We start from the raw sequence: 21,114 nt of genomic DNA, 5'->3' as shown, positions 1-21,114 counted from the left end.
GCAGAAAACTAACGCTATCACCGAAATGCCTGCCCCCACCGACATACCCAGCCTGTAGCGTTTCCTGGGCATGGTCAACTACCTGGGAAAGTTCATCCATGACCTCAGCGAACTAAGCGCGCCCCTGAGGCAACTGACGAAAAAAGACATTGCCTGGTCCTGGTTCCCTGAACACCAGCAGGCTTTCGACCTTCTAAAGACAAGGCTGATTAACACACCCACTCTCAAGTTTTTCGATCTGCAACGTCCCATTGTGGTTACATGTGATGCCTCTCGTTTCGGACTCGGCGCTGCCTGCCTGCAACTCCATGATGACGGCTCGCTACAGCCCGTTTCTTATGCCTCGCGTACCATGACAGACACTGAGCAGCACTATGCACAGATTGAGAAGGAGCTTCTTGCGGTTGTCTTCGCCTGCTCCAAATTCAAGGACTTCCTTTTCGGTACCAGATTCAACATCGAGACAGATCATCAGCCCTTGGTGACCATCCTCAATAAGCCCATCCATGTCGCTCGTGCGAGACTCCAGCGCATGATGTTACAGCTCCAGCGGTTCGACTTTCTGGTTGTGTACAAGAGGGGCACCGAGATGCATGTGGCCGACGCGCTGTCCCAGGCCACCCGGACCTCCAGTGACAGGCACCCCTACGAGTAGGAGGATCTGCAGGTACTCAATGTCAAATTCATTCCCTCTAATCAGCTGGAGTGCCTGGTTGAGCACACCGCCAACGACCCTGACCTGCAACAACTTGCAGCTGTCATCCAGTGCGGGTGGCCCAGCAGACGCACCTCGCTACCTGCGGGCGCCCACCCTTTCTTTCTGCTCCGCGATGAGCTTGTGCTCCGGGACGGCATCGTCATCAAGGGTCACAAGGTGGTCGTCCCTGCCTCACTATATGATTCCTACTACAACGCTGCCCACGTGGGGCAACCCGGAGCTGATGCCACCATCTCACATGCCCAGGAACAATACTACTGGCCCGGCATGGCCAAGTACATTCAAGCCCGGGTAGCTTCCTGTCCTGAGTGCAACACCCTGGCCCCGCACCAGCAACGCCAGCCACTTCTGCAGCAGCCTGCGCCTGCCCTGCCCTGGTCCTCGCTAGCTGCCGACTTATTTGAATGGCGAGGCAAGCATTACCTGGTACTGGTTGATTCATACTCCAACTGGTTTGAAGTGGACCTTCTCCCTGCTATCACCTCTGAAATGGTTATCAGTAAGCTGCGCAGACACTTTGCCACCTTTGGTTCCCCAGTCCGCTTGCAGACCGACAACGGCCGACAATTCACCAGTGCCGAATTCCAGGCTTTCGCGGTAAAGTGGAACTTCACTCACTATACCAGCAGCCCCGACTACCCGCAGAGTAAAGGCCTGGCCGAGCGCGCTGTCCGCAGTGCCAAGAATTTGCTCGAGCAGTCTCGTCTCTCCAATGGCGATTTCTACCAAAGTCTACTCAACATTCGCAACATCTCACGAGACTCTACCATGCGATCCCCTGCCCAGCGTCTGATGTCCCGTGTTCTCCGCCCACCGATGCCGATCACCCAACAGTCCCTTGTGCCCAAGGTCCTCCAGCTTGCCGCCGTCCAGCAACGGATCGCTCACAAGCATGAGGTACAGCGCCGCTCACATGACAGGTCCTGCCGCCCGCTTTCACCACCACTGCCTGGCCAGATTGTCCGCATGCAGACCGCCACCGGATTCTCCCGGCTCGCAACCGTTGTTGGTGTGGACGATTCCCCACGATCCTACCTGGTGGACTTTGATGGGACTGTGTACCGCCGCAGCCGCCAGCAACTGCTGGCCGTCAACGAGCCTCATCCCCCTTCTGCGGATCCCTACGCGCCTCCGTTGCGTTTCGAGCCTGTCGTCTATCCTTACCCCGCAAATAACTGTTGGCCCCGGTCGGTCCTCCCGCTGCTCTTCCTGGTTCCGGGCGACCTATCTCATCCCCTGCACCTTATCCTTATCCTCCTTCTTCCCCGTCTCCTCCTCCCATCTCACCCGCCTCGCTTGGGTCACCTCCTGCTATACCGGTTGGATCTCCACTGACTTTCTCCTTCCCAGCTGCTACTGCTCCGCCTCCTCTTTCATCCGGTGGGGAGGGTGATGGTGCTGTACGCACACGCTCGGGTCGGGTTGTCAAACCTCCTGTTCGTTACGGTCATTTTGATTAAATTCGCATGTGTTGTATAATCACACTGCCACTGTTATAATTTCATTTTTTAAATTTCTAAGGGAAAGGATGTAGATGGTTTATGCATTCAACCTATAATGTAGCTACCTCAATGCCACTAACCACGCCCAGTCATTTCAGTATAACTGTGGTGTCTTCCCTTTGCTCTTTCCTTGGTTCCAGTATGCCTGAAGTCTATGTGCAGTCAGTACTGGAACGTGTTTAACATGCTTTGTAATAAAGAGTTAGTAAAGATCACGGTATGTCAGACTGGCTCTTTTACACTGTCCAACCCCTTAAGAATTTTGTATGTTTCTATAAGACCCCCCCCTCCAGCTTCTAAATTCTAGCGTGTACAAGCCGAGCCTATCCAGTCTTTCTTCATATGAAAGTCCTGCCATCCCAGGAATCAGTCTGGTGAGCATTCTCTGTACTCCCTCTATGGCAAGAATGCCTTTCCATGTCATGTGAGGAAAGATTGAAAAGACTAGGCTTGTATTCACTGGAGATTAGAAGGATGAGGTGGGGGGGGGGGGAATCTTATAGAAACATATAAAATTACAAAAGGACTGGCCAAGCTAGATGCAGGAAAAATGTTCCCAATGTTGGGCGAGTCCAGAACCAGGGGCCACACACAGTCTTAGAATAAAGGGGAGGACATTTAAGACTGAGCTGAGAAAAAACGTTTTCACCCAGAGAGTTATGAATTTATGGAATTCCCTGCCACAGAGGGCAGTGGAGGCCAAACCACTGGATGGATTTAAGAGAGAGTTAGATAGAGCTCTAGGGGCTAGTGGAGTCAAAGGATATGGGGAGAAGGCAGGCACGGGTTATTGATAGGGGACGATCAGCCATGATCACAATGAATGGCGGTGCTGGCTCAAAGGGCCGAATGGCCTCCTGCACCTATTTTATGTGTTTCTAATACGGGGTGAGAGTCAGAGAGAGAGTGGGGAGGGGTGCAGAGTGAAAGAGTCAGGAGGGGAGAGAGAGAGAGAGAGAGAGAGATCTGAGGGAGGGGGGAGGCTGAGAGGGGCAGGAACAAGGGAAGAGGGTCAGAGATAGAGGAGAGAGTTGGGAGGGAGGGAGAAGGTGCGGCTTGGGATTGGAAAAGGGGTGAAGTGAGTAGCGGTGGGAAGCAGGGAGCAAAGGGAGAGGGGAGGGATTCAATGGGGAGTGGGTTTGTTGCCGAAGAGGATGAATGGTGGGGGGCAGGGAACTGGTGGGAGAGAGGGGGGTTAAGTGAGTCAAGGAAGTGGGTAGGGAACCTGGTGGGGGTTCACACTGTTTGGGGGTGGGGAGGAAGGGGAGGGTGCAAAGGGGGGTAAGGAGCAGGAGGCGGCAGGGGTAAGGGGCAGGGAGCCACAGGGAGGAGGTCACATTGTTTGGGGGTGGGGAGGGTGTTGCGGTTTAGGAAGGCAAACCAGGGCAGGATCTTCACTGCGAATGGCGGGGCGCTGGGGCAATAGACAATAGGTGCAGTATAGAGGCCATTTGGCCCTTTGAGCCAGCACCGCCATTCAATGTGATCATGGCTGACTATCCCGAATCAGTACCCCGTTCCTGCCTTCTTCCCATATCCCCTGTCCCATCGATCATTGAGAGCCCTATCGAGCTCACTCTTGAAAGTATCAAGAGAACCGGTCTCCACCGCCCTCTGAGGCAGAGAATTCTAAAGACTTACCACTCTCTTTGAGAAAAAGTGTTTCTTCGTCTCCGTTCTAAATGGCTTACCCCTACTTCTTAAACCGTGGCCCCTGTTTCTGGACTCCCCCAAAATTGGGAACATGTTTCCTGCCTCTAGCGTGTCCAATCCCTTAACAATCTTATATGTTTCAATAAGATCTCCTCTCATCCTAAACTCCAGATTGTACAAGCCCAGCCGCTCCATTCTGTCAGCATATGACAGTCCCGCCATCCCGGGAATTAACCTTGTAAACCTACGCTGCTTTCCCTCAATAGCAGGAATGTCGTTCCTCAAATTAGGGGACCAAAACTGCACACAATACTCCAGGTGTGGTCTTACTGGGACTCTGTACAAATCTGAGCCTTGCGGAATGTGTGGAGCCGAGGGATCTAGGAGTGCGGGTACGAGTTGGGCCGAAGGTCCTCTTTCCAATGCTGTATCACTCTATGACTGTATGACAAAGTGCTGGAGTAACTCAGTGGGTCAGGCAGCATCTGTGGAGAGAAGGAATGGGTGGCGTTTTGGGACGATACCCTTCTTTTGTTTAGTTTCGTTTAGAGATGCAGCGTGGAAACAACAGGTTTTTTGGCCAACGGAGTCCGCGCCGACCAGCGATCCGTTGAGTACACTAGCACTATCCCACGCACATTAGGGACAATTTAACAATTTTGCGGAGGCCGATTAATCTACAACCCTGAACGTCTTGCCATAGAATGAGTACAGAGAAGGTTCACCAGACTGATTCCTGGGATGTCAGGACTTTCATATGAAGAAAGACTGGATGGACTCGGCTTGTACTCGCTAGAATTTAGAAGATTGAGAGGGGCTCTTATAGAAACTTACAAACATTTTAAGGGGTTGGACAGGCTAGATGCAGGAAGTTCCCGATGTTGGGGAAGTCCAGAACAATGGGTTCCAGTTTAAGGATAAGGGGGAAATCTTTTAGGACCGAGATGAGAAAAACATTGTTTTTCACCCACAGAGAGTGGTGAATCTCTGGAATTCTCTGCCACAGAAGGTAGTTGAGGCCAGTTTATTGGCTATATTTAAGAGGGAGTTAGACGTGGCCCTTGTGGCTAAAGGGATCAGGGGGTATGGAGAGAAGGCAGGTACAGGATACTGAGTTGGATGATCAGCCATGATCATATTGAATGGCTCGAAGGGCCGAATGGCCTACTCCTGCACCTAATTTCTATGGGGGTTTTTCTCTATGACTTTGAAATGTTGGAGGAAACCGGAGCACCCGGAGTAAAAATCCATGCAGGGAAAGGGGAGAACGTCCAAACTCCGCACAGGCAGCACCCGTAGTCAGGATCGACCCCTGGTCTCTGGCGGTGAGGCGGCAACTGTACCGCAGTGCCACCAGTGTGCCGCGCAGAATTATATAACGGTTTCCTCCAACATAAAAACACTCAATATGTGCTAGTAATGTCCTGTTTGCCAGTTTGTTGACCCGCTGTGTTCCCCTCCTGCAGGGCTTAGGAGCCGTTGCTGTGGACGGAGAGACAGGGACGTGAGCGGCAAAATGAGGGTGGCCAGGGTGCCGGTGAGCCCCCCATCTGCTCCGTGTGCGGGCTGAGCTTCGAGGGGCTGAGCTTCGGTGGAGGACCACATGACGGGGCACAACAAGAAGAAGCATTATGAGTGCGACGTGTGTGGCACGGCCTGCTGGAGCCCGAGCCAGCTGGAGGCCCACCGGCGGGTGCACACGGCACAACGCCCCTTCGACTGCTCGGAGTGCGAAAAGAGTTTCAAGATGGCCAATGTCCTGGCGGCCCACCGGCGGGTTCACACGGGCGAGAAGCCCTATGGCTGCTCCACATGTGGCAAGAGCTTTACCCAGTTGTCGGGGCTGTGGGAGCACCAGCAGGTGCACAGCATTGAGCGCCCCTACACCTGTACCCAGTGCAGCAAGTGCTTCACCCAGTCCAGCCACCTGCTGACGCACCAGCGCACCCACACCGGCGAGCGCCCCTACACCTGCGCCCAGTGCGGCAAAGGTTTCACCGAATACAGCAACTTGCTGCAGCACCAACGCACCCACACCGGCGAGCGCCCCTACACCTGTGCCCTGAGCGGCAAGGCCTTCACCAAATGCAGGGACCTTCTGGAGCACCAACGCACCCACACCGGCGAGCGTCCCTGCACCTGCATCCAGTGCGGCAAGTGCTTCACCACCTCCAGCAAAATGCTGTTCCACCAGCGAACCCTACACCTACACATTGTACTTCCGGTGGCGCCGGTGCCAGCTGCCTCCACCTTCAGCCCGGTATCTTTTTGTTTTTTCGTTTTTTTTTGTTATGTTGAAGTGTGTTTTTTATGTTTTTTTTAATGTTTTAATGTGGGGGAAGAGGGTACGGTAAGGGGGATACCGTCCTTCAGTCGCTTCCTGGAGAGGACGCGACTATTATTCGAGTCGCGTCCTCGTCCCCCCCCCCCCCCCCCCCCCAGCGGCCTACCTACTGGATTGGCGCGGCCTTTCCTGTCTGGACCGACCAGAGCTCCAGCAGCGGCGGGACAGCGCTGATACATCGCGGGGCTGGCGATGCCTTACCTGCGGCACCGACATCCTGGAGCTGTGGTTCGCGGAGCTCCCAACGCGGGCGGCGCTGACAAACATCGTGGGGTCCTGCGACTCTGCCCGGCTCGGCCTGCGGACTCGGGAGCTGCGGACTCCGATGGGAGGCGGCTGATCGGGAGGTCCGGGCCACTGAGGAGGATTTTCACCATCGGGGTTCGGCGTCGGCGTTCCATCAGCCCGGCGAGAGGGTCTGAGCATCGGGCCGCCCGGGGTGGCGACTGCGGGTGCTCGGAAGGCCCCGACCACGGGTGAACATCTGGGAAGATCGGAGGGGAGGCTGGCTGGACTATGGTGCCTTCCTCACCTTGGTGCCATTGTGTTATGTTGTGTCGTGGACTTTCTGTGTTTGTGCTTTTTTTTAAATTCTATTTTATTTTTAATATGTTTTATTATTTATTATTTATTTATTTTTATGATACTGACTGTAGAGGGAAATTCATTTCCTTGTCTCTAATTGGGACAATGACAATAAATTTGAATACAATACAATACAATACAAAAGAGCTTCACCACCTCCATCAACCTACTGGTGCACCAGCGCACCCACACCGGCGAGCATCCCTACAACTGCGCCCAGTGCGGCAAGGGCTGCTCCCTGCTGAAGCACCAGCGCACCCACACCCGCATGTCCAGCCTGTAGCAGCACCGGCATACCCACAGCGTCCCTTCCCCTGCCCGTCCTGTGGTAAGGGCTTCACCCGCCTTGACCAACTGCTGGAGCACCGGCGAGTCCACATCGGGCAGCGCCCCTTCACCTACCCGCTCTGTCGCAAGGCCTTTGCCCGCTCCTCCGGCCTGCTGGGACACCGCCACGTGGATAGATATCTGCTGTTTAGGTAAACACAAAATGCTGGAAGGAAAAGGTAACGTTTCTGGTCGAGACTCCCCTCAGTCTTGACCCGAAATCTCATCCAGTCTTTCTCTCCAGAGATGCTGCCTGTCCCTCTGAGTTACTCCAGCATCTTCTGTCCTTTTTTTGTGAACCAGCATCTGCAGTTCCATGTTTTTAAACCATTCTGGTTAACCATCTCTGCACCATCCCCTAAGCCTCCACATCAGTCCTGTAATGGAGTCACAAGAACTGTATGCAATACTCCAAATGCTACCTGACCAATGTCCCTTAAAGCTGCACATATACATTCCTCTCTCCTTATCTCACATCCTTTTATCTCCTTATTTTCCCTCGCCTCTGTCACTTACTTCACTCATCTGCCTGAAGATGGGTCCTGACCCGAAATGTCGCCTATTCATGTTCTCCGCAGTTGCTGCCTGACCCGCTGAGTTACTCCAACACTCTGTGAAACGTCACCTATCCATGTTCTCCACAGATGCTGCCTGACCCGCTGAGTTACTCCAACACTGTGTGAAACATCAGCTATCCATGTTCTCCACAGATGCTGCCTGACCCGCTGAGTTACTCCAGCAATCTGTGAAACGTCACCTATCCATTTTCTCAACAGATGCTGCCTGACCTGCTGAGTTACTGCAGCACTTCGTGTTAGAGTCGTAGAGTGATACAGTGTGGAAACAGGGCCTACGGCCCAACTTGCCCACGCCGACCAACATGTCCCGGCTACACTAGTCCCACCTGCCTGCATTTGGTCCATATACCTCCAACCCTGGCCTATCTATGTACCTGACTATAACTGTTTCTTAAATGTTGCGATAGTCCCAGCCTCAACTATCTCCTCCGGCAGCTTCTTCCATACACCCACCACGCTCTGTTGAAAAGTTACCCCTCAGATTCCTATTAAATCTTTTCCTCTTCACCTTGAACCCATGTCCTCTGGTCCTCGATTCCCCCACTCTGGGCAAGAGATTCTGTGCATCTAACTAGATTATGTTCTATGCAAGATTCCAGCATCTGCAGTTTCTTGTGTCTCCCTCACCTATATCCACCTATCACTTCTGAAGAAGTGTCTCAACCTGCAACATCACCAATTCCTTCTCTCTATAGATGCTGCTTGTCCTGCTGAGTTACACCAGAATTTTGTATTCACCTATCACTCGCCAGGCTTTGTCCAGCGCCCATCTCTCTTTTCCAGCTTCCTCCACCCACCCTCTCTAATCAGTCCGAATAAGGGTCCTGGCACAAAATGTTGTCTAGCCATTCCCTCTAAAGCGGTGGAGGAACTCAGTGGGTCAGGCCGCATCTGTAGAGGGAAGGGAATATAAGGCGACCACTCCCACCTCTCCTTTCCAACTTTCTCCACCCCCCACAACAAGCAGTCTGAAGAAGGGTCCTGACCTAGAATGTTGCATGTCCATGCTCTCCAGAGGTGCAAGTTACTCCAGGAAATTGTGTCACTTTTTGTAAACCAGCATCTGCTGTTCCTTGTATCTAGACTAGGCGTGCATTTCACCTTACACTTGCACTCGGTCCGCCAAGACCTGCTGGGTCTCCCGGTTGCCAACCATTTTAACTCCACTTCCCACTCCCACACTGGTCTTTCTGTCCTGGGCCTCCTCCATTGCCAGAGTGAGGTGACACGCAAACTGGAGGGACAGCACCTCATAACTATCAGCCCAATGACATGAACATTGAATTCACCAAATTAAATGGACATCCCCCCTCTCCCTCGTGGGCCATCTCTTCGTCATTCCTGTCTTCTTCTCGCTGGCGAAAGGCGTCAGGATTAATCCGGAGTCACCGCCTCCCGTATTTTAAGCATGTTTTAAAAGTATGTTTTAGTGTTTCTTGGGGTTTTTTCATTGGGGGGGCGGGGGGAAACCCTTTTCAGTCACTTACCTCGACGGAGATTAGATTTTTCTCCTTTGCCGAGTATCGCCCGTGAGGAGCTCCAACCTCGGGGTCTGTGGACTTTAACACCGTGAAGCCCGCGGTCTCCGGTAAGAAGAGGCCGACTCGGGAGCTCCATGCTGCGGAGTGTTCCAATCCTTCCCGACGCCGGAGTTTCCATCATCCCTACTTGACGGCTTCGGACATCGGACCGTCGGCAGCGGCGACTGCGGAGGGTTCAACAGCCCCGACCACAGGTGAACAAACGAGGAAGGTGATTGAAATGTATTACTTTCCATCACAGTGAGGAATGTGGATTCCACTGTGGTGGATGTTTCTGTTACATTTTTATATTATGTGACTGTGTGTCTTGTTGCTTTTTACTTAGTATGGCTGTATGGGAACTGAAATATCACTGTACCTCAATTGGTGCATGTGAATGTAAATGTGAACTGAACTAACTCTCTGTTGAAATATCCAGTGAATTGGCCTCCACTGCCTTCTGTGGCAGAGAATCCCACAGATTCACAAATCCCCGGGTGAAAAAGCTTCTCCTCATCTCAGTCCTAAATGTCCTACCCCTTATTCTTAAACTGTGGCACCTGGTTCCGATAATATCCTAGTTATATAATATAAATTATAACGTAAGGTATTTTATTAAGTAAAGATTAATTTGACTTCTTTGGGTTTTGGGTTCTGAAGCTTTGTAATTCTGTGCTGTAGATGAGCTGGGTGATCAGGAAATTGGAGGCCAGAATTCAAACTGCATCCAAGCTGCTTCCTGTTGTGCCCAAGCAAAAGATATTGACAATGGTGGGAGAGGATGTGTTTCCTGAGAAGGTGCTGGCTTCTGTCAACAGATGCCTTGAGAGAGGACGTGTTTCCTTTGGAGTTGGGTCTCTGTAAACAGGAACTTCTGTGGGTAATTGATACAGATCCTTACATTGTTTAAGAAGGTACTGCAGATGATAGTCCTTTGACTAAGTTACTGTTGTTTGGGGGTTTGTAACTAAAGTTTGTGATCGATATAACCATAGCATGAGAAGTATTGTGTAAGTGACAAGACTGCTTTGAATGGGTATACTCTGTGATTGATGTGTTAGACGTCATTGCTCCAACTCTGTCTAAACATGTGACCACGTTTCCAAAATAAAAAGATGCTGTATGTCTTTGTTCATTAGAGGAGGGTTAAGTATGTGTCGCATACTTGACTTTGTATCCCCTGGCACTCTCGCCAGCTAAATGATCAGTAAAGCTTGTGTTGGTTGATCTAACATATTGTGAGTTTAACCATATAACCATATAACCATAGAACAATTACAGCACGGAAACAGGTCATCTCGGCCCTACAAGTCCGTGCCGAACAATTATTTTCCCTTAGTCCCACCTGCCTGCACTCATACCATAACCCTCCATTCCCTTCTCATCCAATTGCCTATCCAATTTATTTTTAAATTATACCAACGAACCTGTCTCCACCACTTCCACTGGAAGCTCATTCCACACCGCTACCACTCTCTGAGTAAAGAAGTTCCTCCTCATGTTACCCCTAAACTTCTGTCACTTAATTCTGAAGTCATGTCCTCTTGTTTGAATCTTCCCTATTCTCAAAGGGAAAAGCTTGTCCACATCAACTCTGTCTATCCCTCTCATTATTTTAAAGACCTCTATCAAGTCCCCCCTTAACCTTCTGCGCTCCAGAGAATAAAGACCTAACTTATTCAACCTTTCTCTGTAACTTAGTTGTTGAAACCCAGGCAACATAATAGTAAATCTCCTCTGTACTCTCTCTATTTTGTTGACATCCTTCCTATAATTGGGCGACCAAAATTGTACACCATACTCCAGATTTGGTCTCATCAATGCCTTGTACAATTTTAACATTACATCCCAGCTTCTATACTCAATGCTCTGATTTATATAGGCTAGCATACCAAAAGCTTTCTTTACCACCCTATCTATATGAGATTCCACCTTCAAGGAACTATGCACGGTTATTCCCAGATCCCTCTGTTCAACTGCATTCTTCAATTCCCTACCATTTACCATGTACGTCCTATTTTGATTTGTCCTGCCAAGGTGTAGCACCTCACATTTTTATCAGCATTAAACACCATCTGCCATCTTTCAGCCCATTCTTCCAAATGGCCTAAATCACTCTGTAGACTTTGGAAATCCTCTTCATTATCCACTATCTTGGTATCATCTGCATACTTACTAATCCAATTTACCACACCTTCATCCAGATCATTGATGTACATGACAAACAACAAAGGACCCAACACAGATCCCTGAGGCACCCCACCAGTCACCTGCCTCCAACCCGACAAACAGCCATCCACCATTACCCTCTGGCGTCTGCCATTCAGCCACTGTTGAATTCATCTTGCTACTCCTGCATTTATACCCAACAGTTGAACCTTCTTAACCAACCTTCCATGAGGAACCTTGTCAAAGGCCTTACTAAAGTCCATATAGACAACATCCACTGCTTTAACCTCGTCAATTTCCCTAGTAACCTCTTCAAAAAATTCAAGAAGATTAGTCAAACATGATCTTCCAGGCACCAATCCATGTTGACTGTTCCTAATCAGACCCTGTTTATCCAGATGCTTAGAAACGGGAATAGTGCCGGAGGATTGGCGTACTGCGCATGTTGTTCCATTGTTTAAAAAGGGGTCTAAGAGTAAACATAGCAATTATAGACCTGTTAGTTTGACGTCAGTGGTGGGCAAATTAATGGAAAGGATACTTAGAGATAATATATATAAGCATCTGGATAAACAGGGTCTGATTAGGAACAGTCAACATGGATTTGTGCCTGGAAGGTCGTGTTTGACTAATCTTCTTGAATTTTTTGAAGAGGTTACTCGGGAAATTGATGAGGGTAAAGCAGTGAATGTTGTATATATGGACTTCAGTAAGGCCTTTGACAAGGTTCCTCACGGAAGGTTGGTTAAGAATGTTCAATTGTTGGGTATTAATGGTGGAGTAGCAAGATGGATTCAACAGTGGCTGAATGGGAGATGCCAGAGAGTAATGGTGGATGGTTGTTTGTCAGGTTGGAAGCCAGTGACTAGTGGGGTGCCACAGGGATCTGTGTTGGGTCCACTGTTGTTTGTCATGTACATCAATGATCTGGATGATGGTGTGGTAAATTGGATTAGTAACTATGCCGATGATAACAAGATAGGAGGGGTTGTGGATAATTAAATAGATTTTCAAAGTCTACAGAGGGATTTATGCCAGTTGGAAGAGTGGGCTGAAAGATGGCAGATGGAGTTTAATGCTGATAAGTGTGAGGTGCTACATCTTGGCAGGACAAATCAAAATAGGAAGTACATGGTAAATGGTAGGGAATTGAAGAATGCAGGTGAACAGAGGGATCTGGGAATAACTGTGCACAGTTCCCTGAAAGTGGAATCTAATGTAGATAGGGTGGTAAAGAAAGCTTTTGGTGTGCTGGCCTTTATAAATCAGAGCATTGAGTATAGAAGTTGGGATGTAATGTTAAAATTGTACAAGGCATTGGTGAGGCCAATTCTGGAGTATGGTGTACAATTTTGGTCGCCTAATTATAGGAAGGACGTCAACAAAATAGAGAGAGTACAGAAGAGATTTACTAGAATGTTGCCTGGGTTTCAGCAACTAAGTTACAGAGAAAGGTTGAACAAGTTAGGGCTTTATTCCTTGGAGCGCAGAAGGTTAAGGGGGGACTTGATAGAGGTCTTTAAAATGATGAGAGGGATAGACATAGTTGACGTGGATAAGCTTCTCCCACTGAGAGTAGGGAAGTTTCAAACAAGGGGATATGACTTGAGAATTAAGGGACAGAAGTTTAGGGGTAACATGAGGGGGAACTTCTTTACTCAGAGAGTGGTAGCGGTGTGGAATGAGCTTCCAGTGGAAGTGGTGGAGGCAGGTTCGTTTTTATCATTTAAAAATAAATTGGATAGTTATATGGACGGGAAAGGAATGGAGGGTTATGGTCTGAGCGCAGGTATATGGGACTAGGGGAGAATACGTGTTCGGCACGGACTAGAAGGGTCGAGATGGCCTGTTTCCGTGCTGTAATTGTTATATGGTTATATGGTTATATGCTTATATATATTATCTCTAAGTATCTTTTCCATTAATTTGCCCACCACTGAAGTCAATCTAACAGGTCTATAATTGCTAGGTTTACTCTTAGAACACTTTTTAAACAATGGAACAACATGCGCAGTACGCCAATCCTCTGGGACTATTCCCATTTCTAATGAAATTTGAAATATTTCTGTCACAGCCCCGGCTATTTCTACACTAACTTCCCTCAATGTCCTAGGGAATATCCTGTCAGGACCTGGAGACTTATCCACTTTTATATTTTTCAAAAGTGTCAGTACTTCTTTTACTTTGAAACTCATAGTATCCATAGCTACTCTACTAGTTTCCCTTACCTCACATAATTTAATATCCTTCTCCTTGGTGAATACCGAATAAAAGAAATTGTTCAATATCTCCCCCATCTCTTTTGGCTCTGCAGATAGCTGTCCACTCTGTCTCTCCAATGGACCACTTTTATCCCTCGTTATCCTTTTGCTATTAATAAAGCTGTAGAAACCCTTTGGATTTACTTTCACCTTGCTTGCCTAAGCAACCTCATGTCTTCTTTTAGCTTTTCTAATTTCTTTCTTAAGATTCTTTTTACATTCCTTATACTCCTCAAGCAAATCATTTACTTCATGCTGCCTATAATTATTGTAGATCTCCCTCTTTTTCCGAATAAGATGTCCAATTTCCCTTGAAAACCAGGGCTCTTTCCAATTTTTACTGTTTCCTTTCAACGGAACAGGAACATAAAGATTCTGTACTCTTAAAATTTCCCCTTTAAATGTCCTCCATTTCTCGTCTACATATTTCCCATAAAACAAAATGTCCCTGTTCACCCCTTTTAAATCATTTCGCATCTCATCAAAGTTAGCCTTTCTCCAATCAAAAATCTCAACCCTAGGTCCAGTTCTGACCCTCTCCATAATTATATTGAAACTAATGGTATTGTGATCACTGGACCCGAAGTGCTCCCCAACGCATACCTCCGCCACCTGTCCCGTCTCATTTCCTAACAGGAGGTCCAGCACTGCCCCTCCTCTAGTAGGTACCTCTATGTATTGCTGCAAAAATCTATGCTGCACACATTTTACAAATTCCAAACCATCCAGCCCATTTACAGAATGTGTTTCCCAGTCTATGTGTGGAAAGTTGAAATCTGCCACAATCACTACCTTGTGCTTACTACTAATATCTGCTAACTCCTTACATGTTTGCTCTTCTAATTCTCGATCCTCATTTGGCGGTCTATAATACACCCCTATAAGTGTTGCTACACCTTTGCCACTTCTCAGTTCCACCCAAATAGCCTCCCTAGATGAGCCCTCCAATCTATCCTGCCAACGCACTGCTGTAATATCTTCCCTGACTAGCAATGCAACACCTCCACCTCTTGCCCCTCCAATTCTATCACACCTGAAGCTACGAAAGTTTGGAATATTTAGTTTCCAATCACAGCCCTCCTGTAACCATGTTTCACTGATCGCCACAACATCATACTTCCAGGTGTTTATCCAGACTCTAAGCTCAGCCACCTTTCTTACAATGCTCCTAGCATCAAAATATGCACATTTAAGAAACCCCCCGCCTCTTATTCTCTGTTTATTTCCTTTTTCTTCTTTCTCCTCTTGTGTCCGAGTGCTTCCCTTTTCTGCTTCCTGCCTCCCATTCTGTCTACTAGCTTTCTCTATTTGAGTCCCTCGCCCCAACCATTCTAGTTTAAAGTTTCCCCAGTAGCCTTTGCAAATTTCCCCGCCAGGATATTGGTCCCCCTCGGGTTCAAGTGCAACCCATCCTTTCTGTACATGTCCCACCTTCCCCAAAAGAAGTCCCAATGATCCAGAAACTTGAATCCCTGCCCTCTGCACCAGTCCTTCAGCCACGCATTTATCCTCCACCTCGCTCCATTCCTACTCTCACTGTCGCGTGGCACAGGCAGTAATCCTGAGATTGTTACCTTTTTGGTTCTTTTCCTTAACTCTCCTCCCAACTCCCTAAATCCTCCCTTCAGGACCTCTTCCCTGTTTTTACCTATGTCATTGGTACCTATATGTACCACGACCTCAGGCTCCTCTCCCTCTGATTTCAGGATATTTACTGTTTTAAGAAATGAACCTTAACAGTTCTGTAGTCTCCTAACATGGGGAACATGTTTCCTGCCTCTACCCTGTCCAATCCCTCACTAATCTTATACGATTCTATAAGATTCCCGCACATCCTTGTGAATTCCAGTGAATACAAACCCAGTCGGCCCATTCTTTCAACATATGTCAGTCCCGCCATCCCAGGAATTAACCTTATGAACCTACGCTGCACTCCCTCAATTGCAGGAATGTCCTTCCTCAAATTAGGAGACCAAAACTGCACACAATTCTCCAGGTGTGGTGTCACTAGGGCCAGGTACAACTGCAGTAGGACCTCCTTGCTCCTAAACTCAACTCCTCTTGCTATAAAAGCCAACATGCGATTAGCTTTCTTCCGTGCCTGCTGCACCTGCATGCTTACTTTCAGTGTTCAAGAAGGAACTGCAGATGCTGGAAAATCGAAGGTACACAAAAATGCTGGAGAAACTCAGCGAGTGCAGCAGATTCTATGGAGCGAAGGAAATAGGCAACCCTTCTTCAGACTGATAGGGGGTGGCGGGGAGAAGGAAGAAAAAAGGAGGAGGAGGAGCCCGGGGGCTGAGGTAGGGGAGGAGACAGCAAGGGCTAACAAAATTGGGAGAATTCAATGTTCATGCCCGCAGGATGCAGACTCCCCAAGCGGAATATGAGGCGCTGTTCCTCCAATTTCCGATGTTGCTCGCTCTGGCCATGGAGGAGACTCAGGACAGAGAGGTCGGATACGGAGTGGGAGGGGGAGTTGAAGTGCTGAGCCACAGGGAGGTCAGGTTGGTTATTGCGGACCGAGCGGAGGTGTTCGGCGAAACGATCGCCCAATCTCCGCTTGGTCTCTCCGATATAGATCTGTTGACATCTAGAGCAGCGGATGCAATAGATGAGGTTGGAGGAAATGCAGGTAAACCTCTGTCGCACCAGGAACGACTGCTTGCTTCCTTGAATGGAGTCGAGGGGGAGGTAAAGGGACAAGTATTGCATTTCTTGTGGTTGCAAGGGAAAGTGCCCGGGGATGGGGTGGTACGGGAGGGAAGGGAAGAATTGACAAGGGAGTTATGAAGGGAGCAGTCTTTGCGGAAGGCAGATATGGGGGGAGATGGGAAGATGTGGTGAGTGGTGGGGTCACGTTGGAGGTGGCGAAACTGACGGAGGATTACTTGTATGTGACAGCTGGTGGGGTGAAAGGTGAGGACTAGGGGGACTCTGCCCTTGTTGCAAGTGGGGGGATGGGGAGAGAGCAGTGTTGCGGGGTATGGAAGATACCCTGGTGCGAGCTTCATCTATGGTGGAGGAGGTGAACCCCCGTTTCCTGAAGAATTAGGAGATTTCAGATGTCCTGGCGTGGAACACCTCTTCCTGGGAGCAGATGCGGTGTAGACGGAGGAATTGGGAGTACGGGATGGAGTCTTTACAGGAAGCAGGGTGGGAAGAAGTGTAGTCCAGATAGCCATTGGAGTCAATGGGTTTATAGTGGATGTCGGTCAGAAGTCTATCACCTGGAATGGAGATAGTGAGGTCAAGGAATGGTGGGGAAGTGTCGGAAATGGTCCAGGTGTATTTGAGTGCCGGATGAAAGTTAGTGGTGAAGTGGATGAAGTCAGTCAGTTGTGTGTAGGTGCAGGAGGTGGCACCAAAGCAGTCGTCGATGTAGCGGAGGTAGAGGTCGGGGATGGGGCCCTGGTACGTATTGAGCAAGGATTGCTCGATGTAACCAACAAAGAAGCAGGCATAGCTGGGGGCCATGCGTGTGTCCATAGCTACGCCTTGTATTTGGAGGAAATGGGAGGAGTCAAACGTGAAGTTATTGAGGGTAAGGCCCAGCTCCGTTAGGCGGAGGAGAATGTCAGTGGCCGGGTACAGGTTGCTTCTCTGGTCGAGGAAGAACCGGAGGGCTTTGAAACCATCCTTTACACTGGCTCCGGGCGGCCCAACTGTATTACACTCGCTCCCGGGCGGTTAAACTGTATTACACTCGCTCCCGGGCGGATAAACTGTACTACACTCGCTCCGGGCGGCCCAACTGTATTACACTCGCTCCCGGGCGGATAAACTTGGTACGTTACAATACTTACCTTCAGCAGCGCTGCAGTTCTGCCACTGGCTGTGTGCACGATTTTGGCGTGTTTGAGGGGGGGGAGGGGGGCGGAGTTAAAACGCGATTTTCTCTTACCTTGTCCTGGATTATATTTTGTCGGAGTCCAAGCGTTTGCTGAAGAATCGTTACGACGGCCATTCTGTGACTTTTTTTTTAATCGCCCGACAATTTCAACGCTGGAGTCAGCAGCTTCTAAAGCCGTCACGCCGGTAAAAGAAAGTCGTTTATTTTTATGTATAAAACTGGTCCTTAAGATGCATTTAGTTCACATTTTATGTAGCGAAACGGCGATTTAGTCCCCATACCAACCGGAATGCCGATATGGGGGTCTAAATCACCACCATCTCAGCGTTCCAAATGGTCCCGTTCCAGTAAAACCCACTCGCAAGTTGATTTAAATGGCCATTAATTTACAGATGTTAAACATTAAATTTTTTCCATTTGGCCTATAAATCCATAACAATGAGATAAAAAAATTATGTTATATTGTGAATTCTTGTGTGAATGTTATTTGGACACTTCGGCTATTTAAAAATGTTAATCTATTCTTAAGAAATGGATAGATGTTTAGATCTAGTAATTGAATTTTGTAATTAGCTACAATTGGGTAACTAACTAATTATATGCTTTAATTTCAATCCATCTAAGTAAGATTGTTTCATATTTGTTTCAAATTCTTCAATCTATAATAACTGAACAATTATTTCAGTTCTCTTAATTTTTAATAAAGTTATAGGCTTTTCACAGTCCTCGATCACAGCTTTTGTGTTCAGTCAATGGAAAAGCAATAGGGAACAAGATGCTTATTTCCCAGTTTGAAAATGGCCAGAACGTTTTTAATACTGAAGATATGAAAGTGAATTAGGTGTCAAATTAAACTAATTTTTATGCTTTATCGGATGGGATAAATTACAGACTTGATTTTTTAAATCTCAAAATTGTGGAACATTGCTACCTCTCCCCCTCTTCCTCTCCACCCCTCCTCCACCTCCCACTTCTCCTCAGCGCGCGAGGCTCCTCCTCCCCAAGCATGCGCGCGCAGCCGCAAGCCGCTCGCTCCCGTCCAGCGCCAACTTGCCGACGATCGCTCCCGCCCCCCACGATCTTTGCCCACAACTGTATTACACTCGCTCCCGGGCGGATAAACTGCATTACACTCGATCCCGGGCGGATAAACTGTATTACACTCGCTCCCGGGCCCCACAACTGTATTACAATCGCTCCCGGGCGGATAAACTGCATTACACTCGCTCCAGGGCCCCACAACTGTATTACATTCGCTCCCGGGCGGATAAACTGTATTACACTCGCTCCCGGGCCCCACAACTGTATTACACTCGCTCCCGGGCGGATAAACTGTATTACACTCGCTCCCGGGCCCCACAACTGTATTACAACCGCTCCCGGGCGGATAAACTGTATTACACTCGCTCCCGGGCCCCACAACTGTATTACATTCGCTCCCGGGCGGATAAACTGCATTACACTCGCTCCCGGGCGGATAAACTGTATTACACTCGCTCCCGGGCCCCACAACTGTATTACAATCGCTCCCGGGCGGATAAACTGCATTACATTCGCTCCAGGGCACCACAACTGTATTTCATTCGCTCCCGGGCGGATAAGTGTATTACACACGTTCCCGGGCGGATAAACTGTTTATACTCGCTCCCGGCCCCCACAACTGTATTACACTCGGTCCCGGGCCCCACAACGGTATTACACTCGCTCCCGGGCGGATAAACTGTATTACACTCGCTCGGGGGCGGATAAACTGTATTACACTCGCTGCCGGGCCACCCGCCTCCTCCTCCCCTCCCCCGCCGTCGACGCCCGTTAACATCCCGCCTCTTACTCATTATCCCCCTCTTTCCACCCGACCCCCCCCCCCCACTAACCGTTGATCGCCGATCTTAACCGCTGCTAAGCTGACCGTTGGAAGCGATGGTGAAGTCAAGCATGAATTTAAAGCAGCCAAGTTGCTGCCGCCGCCGCCGCCGCTGCATTGTGTGTGGGGCCAGAGCGCGTGTGTGTGGGGCCAGGGCGCGTGTGTGTGGGGCCAGAGCGCGTGTGTGTGGGGCCAGAGCGCGTGTGTGTGGGGCCAGAGCGCGTGTGTGTGGGGCCAGAGCGCGTGTGTGTGGGGCCAGAGCGCGTGTGTGTGGGGCCAGGGCGCGTGTGTGGGGCCAGGGCGCGTGTGTGTGGGGCCAGAGCGCGTGTGTGTGGGGCCAGGGCGCGTGTGTGTGGGGCCAGAGCGCGTGTGTGTGGGGCCAGGGCGCGTGTGTGTGGGGCCAGGGCGCGTGTGTGGGGCCAGGGCGCGTGTGTGTGGGGCCAGAGCGCGTGTGTGTGGGGCCAGGGCGCGTGTGTGGGGCCAGGGCGCGTGTGTGTGGGGCCAGGGCGCGTGTGTGTGGGGCCAGAGCGCGTGTGTGTGGGGCCAGGGCGCGTGTGTGTGGGGCCAGAGCGCGTGTGTGTGGGGCCAGGGCGCGTGTGTGGGGCCAGGGCGCGTGTGTGTGGGGCCAGAGCGCGTGTGTGTGGGGCCAGGGCGCGTGTGTGGGGCCAGGGCGCGTGTGTGTGGGGCCAGAGCGCGTGTGTGTGGGGCCAGGGCGCGTGTGTGTGGGGCCAGAGCGCGTGTGTGTGGGGCCAGAGCGCGTGTGTGTGGGGCCAGGGCGCGTGTGTGTGGGGCCAGAGCGCGTGTGTGTGGGGCCAGGGCGCGTGTGGGGGCCGCTGTCCATCTCTCCCGCGCGCGGCGCCGCTTCAAAGGGCCGCGGGAAACGGCGCGAGGCCGAGTGACGTTGTCGACGCGCGATCCCGGCATTTCCGCCGTCAGTCTCCGTCTCCCTCCATCTGTGTCCCTCTCTGTCTGTCCGTCCATCTGTGTCACTCTCTGCTCCACCCTCCTCCTACGAACCGCCCGGTCGAACTGTTCCCGAACCTTCTTGCCCGTAAACTCCATCAATTGTTCAACGCCCGTTAACCCCGCCCCCATTTGTCGACGCTGCGCCTCCAGCCGTTGCCGCCCGTTATTTCCCGCCCGCCCGCCCGCTCGCGTTGCCCGCTGGGAAGAAGAAGGCGTTTCCAGAAGGTTCTTCACCAAACGTCATTCATTCGGAGTTCGCTTCTCCACAACGACGTTCGGATTCCGACTGTAAATGACGTCATCAACACAGGTGTGACGTTTAAATCATCTTGAATCATAACATACAGACAGACAGACAGACAGACAGACAGACAGACAGACAGACAGACAGACAGACAGACAGACAGACAGACAGACAGACAGACAGACACAGACAGACAGACAGACAGACAGACAGACAGACAGACAGACAGACAGACAGACAGACAGACAGACAGACAGAAAGACAGACAGACAGACAGACAGACAGACAGACAGACAGACAGACAGACAGACAGACAGACAGACAGACAGACAGACAGACAGACAGACAGACAGAGCGGGACAGGAGCTTGTTAGTTAATCACTACCGCAATAAGTCACCAAGCTACAGCGACTATCACAACACTGTTCCTATCCTCCCCCCCCTCCTCTCCCCCCCCCTCCTCCCCCTTTCCCCCTCCTCTCCCTCTCGCTCTCCGCTCCCCACCCCGTTTCCCCCTGTGTGTGTGTGTG

General features: G+C 50.2%; 1 protein-coding gene across 1 annotated transcript; it reads left to right on the top strand.

Annotated features, from left to right (window-relative positions):
- The first annotated feature begins 5,406 nt into the window (after positions 1 to 5,406).
- On the top strand, positions 5,407 to 20,636 carry LOC116969373 (zinc finger protein 239-like). The gene is made up of 3 exons (XM_033016237.1): positions 5,407 to 6,051; positions 6,968 to 7,032; positions 20,491 to 20,636. Exons 1-3 carry the CDS (start codon positions 5,477 to 5,479, stop codon positions 20,634 to 20,636), a joined length of 786 nt encoding a protein of 261 aa, XP_032872128.1. The 5' UTR covers positions 5,407 to 5,476.
- Positions 20,637 to 21,114: the final 478 nt, after the last annotated feature.

The sequence above is a fragment of the Amblyraja radiata genome, unplaced genomic scaffold, assembly GCF_010909765.2.
Source record: "Amblyraja radiata isolate CabotCenter1 unplaced genomic scaffold, sAmbRad1.1.pri S31, whole genome shotgun sequence".
In the NCBI taxonomy this organism is placed as follows: domain Eukaryota; kingdom Metazoa; phylum Chordata; class Chondrichthyes; order Rajiformes; family Rajidae; genus Amblyraja; species Amblyraja radiata.
Note: the sequence above shows the minus strand (reverse complement) of the source record. Positions and strands in the feature narration are given on the sequence as shown.

Bases quoted from the DNA above. Each gene is read 5' to 3' on its own strand.
- LOC116969373 (XM_033016237.1), top strand. From the start codon at position 5,477: ATGACGGGGCACAACAAGAAGAAGCATTATGAGTGCGACGTGTGTGGC. The intron at 6,052-6,967 runs AATGCTGTTCCA...CACCTCCATCAA, and splicing joins TGCTTCACCACCTCCAGCAA to CCTACTGGTGCACCAGCGCA. The intron at 7,033-20,490 runs GCTGCTCCCTGC...CTGCGCCTCCAG, and splicing joins CTGCGCCCAGTGCGGCAAGG to CCGTTGCCGCCCGTTATTTC.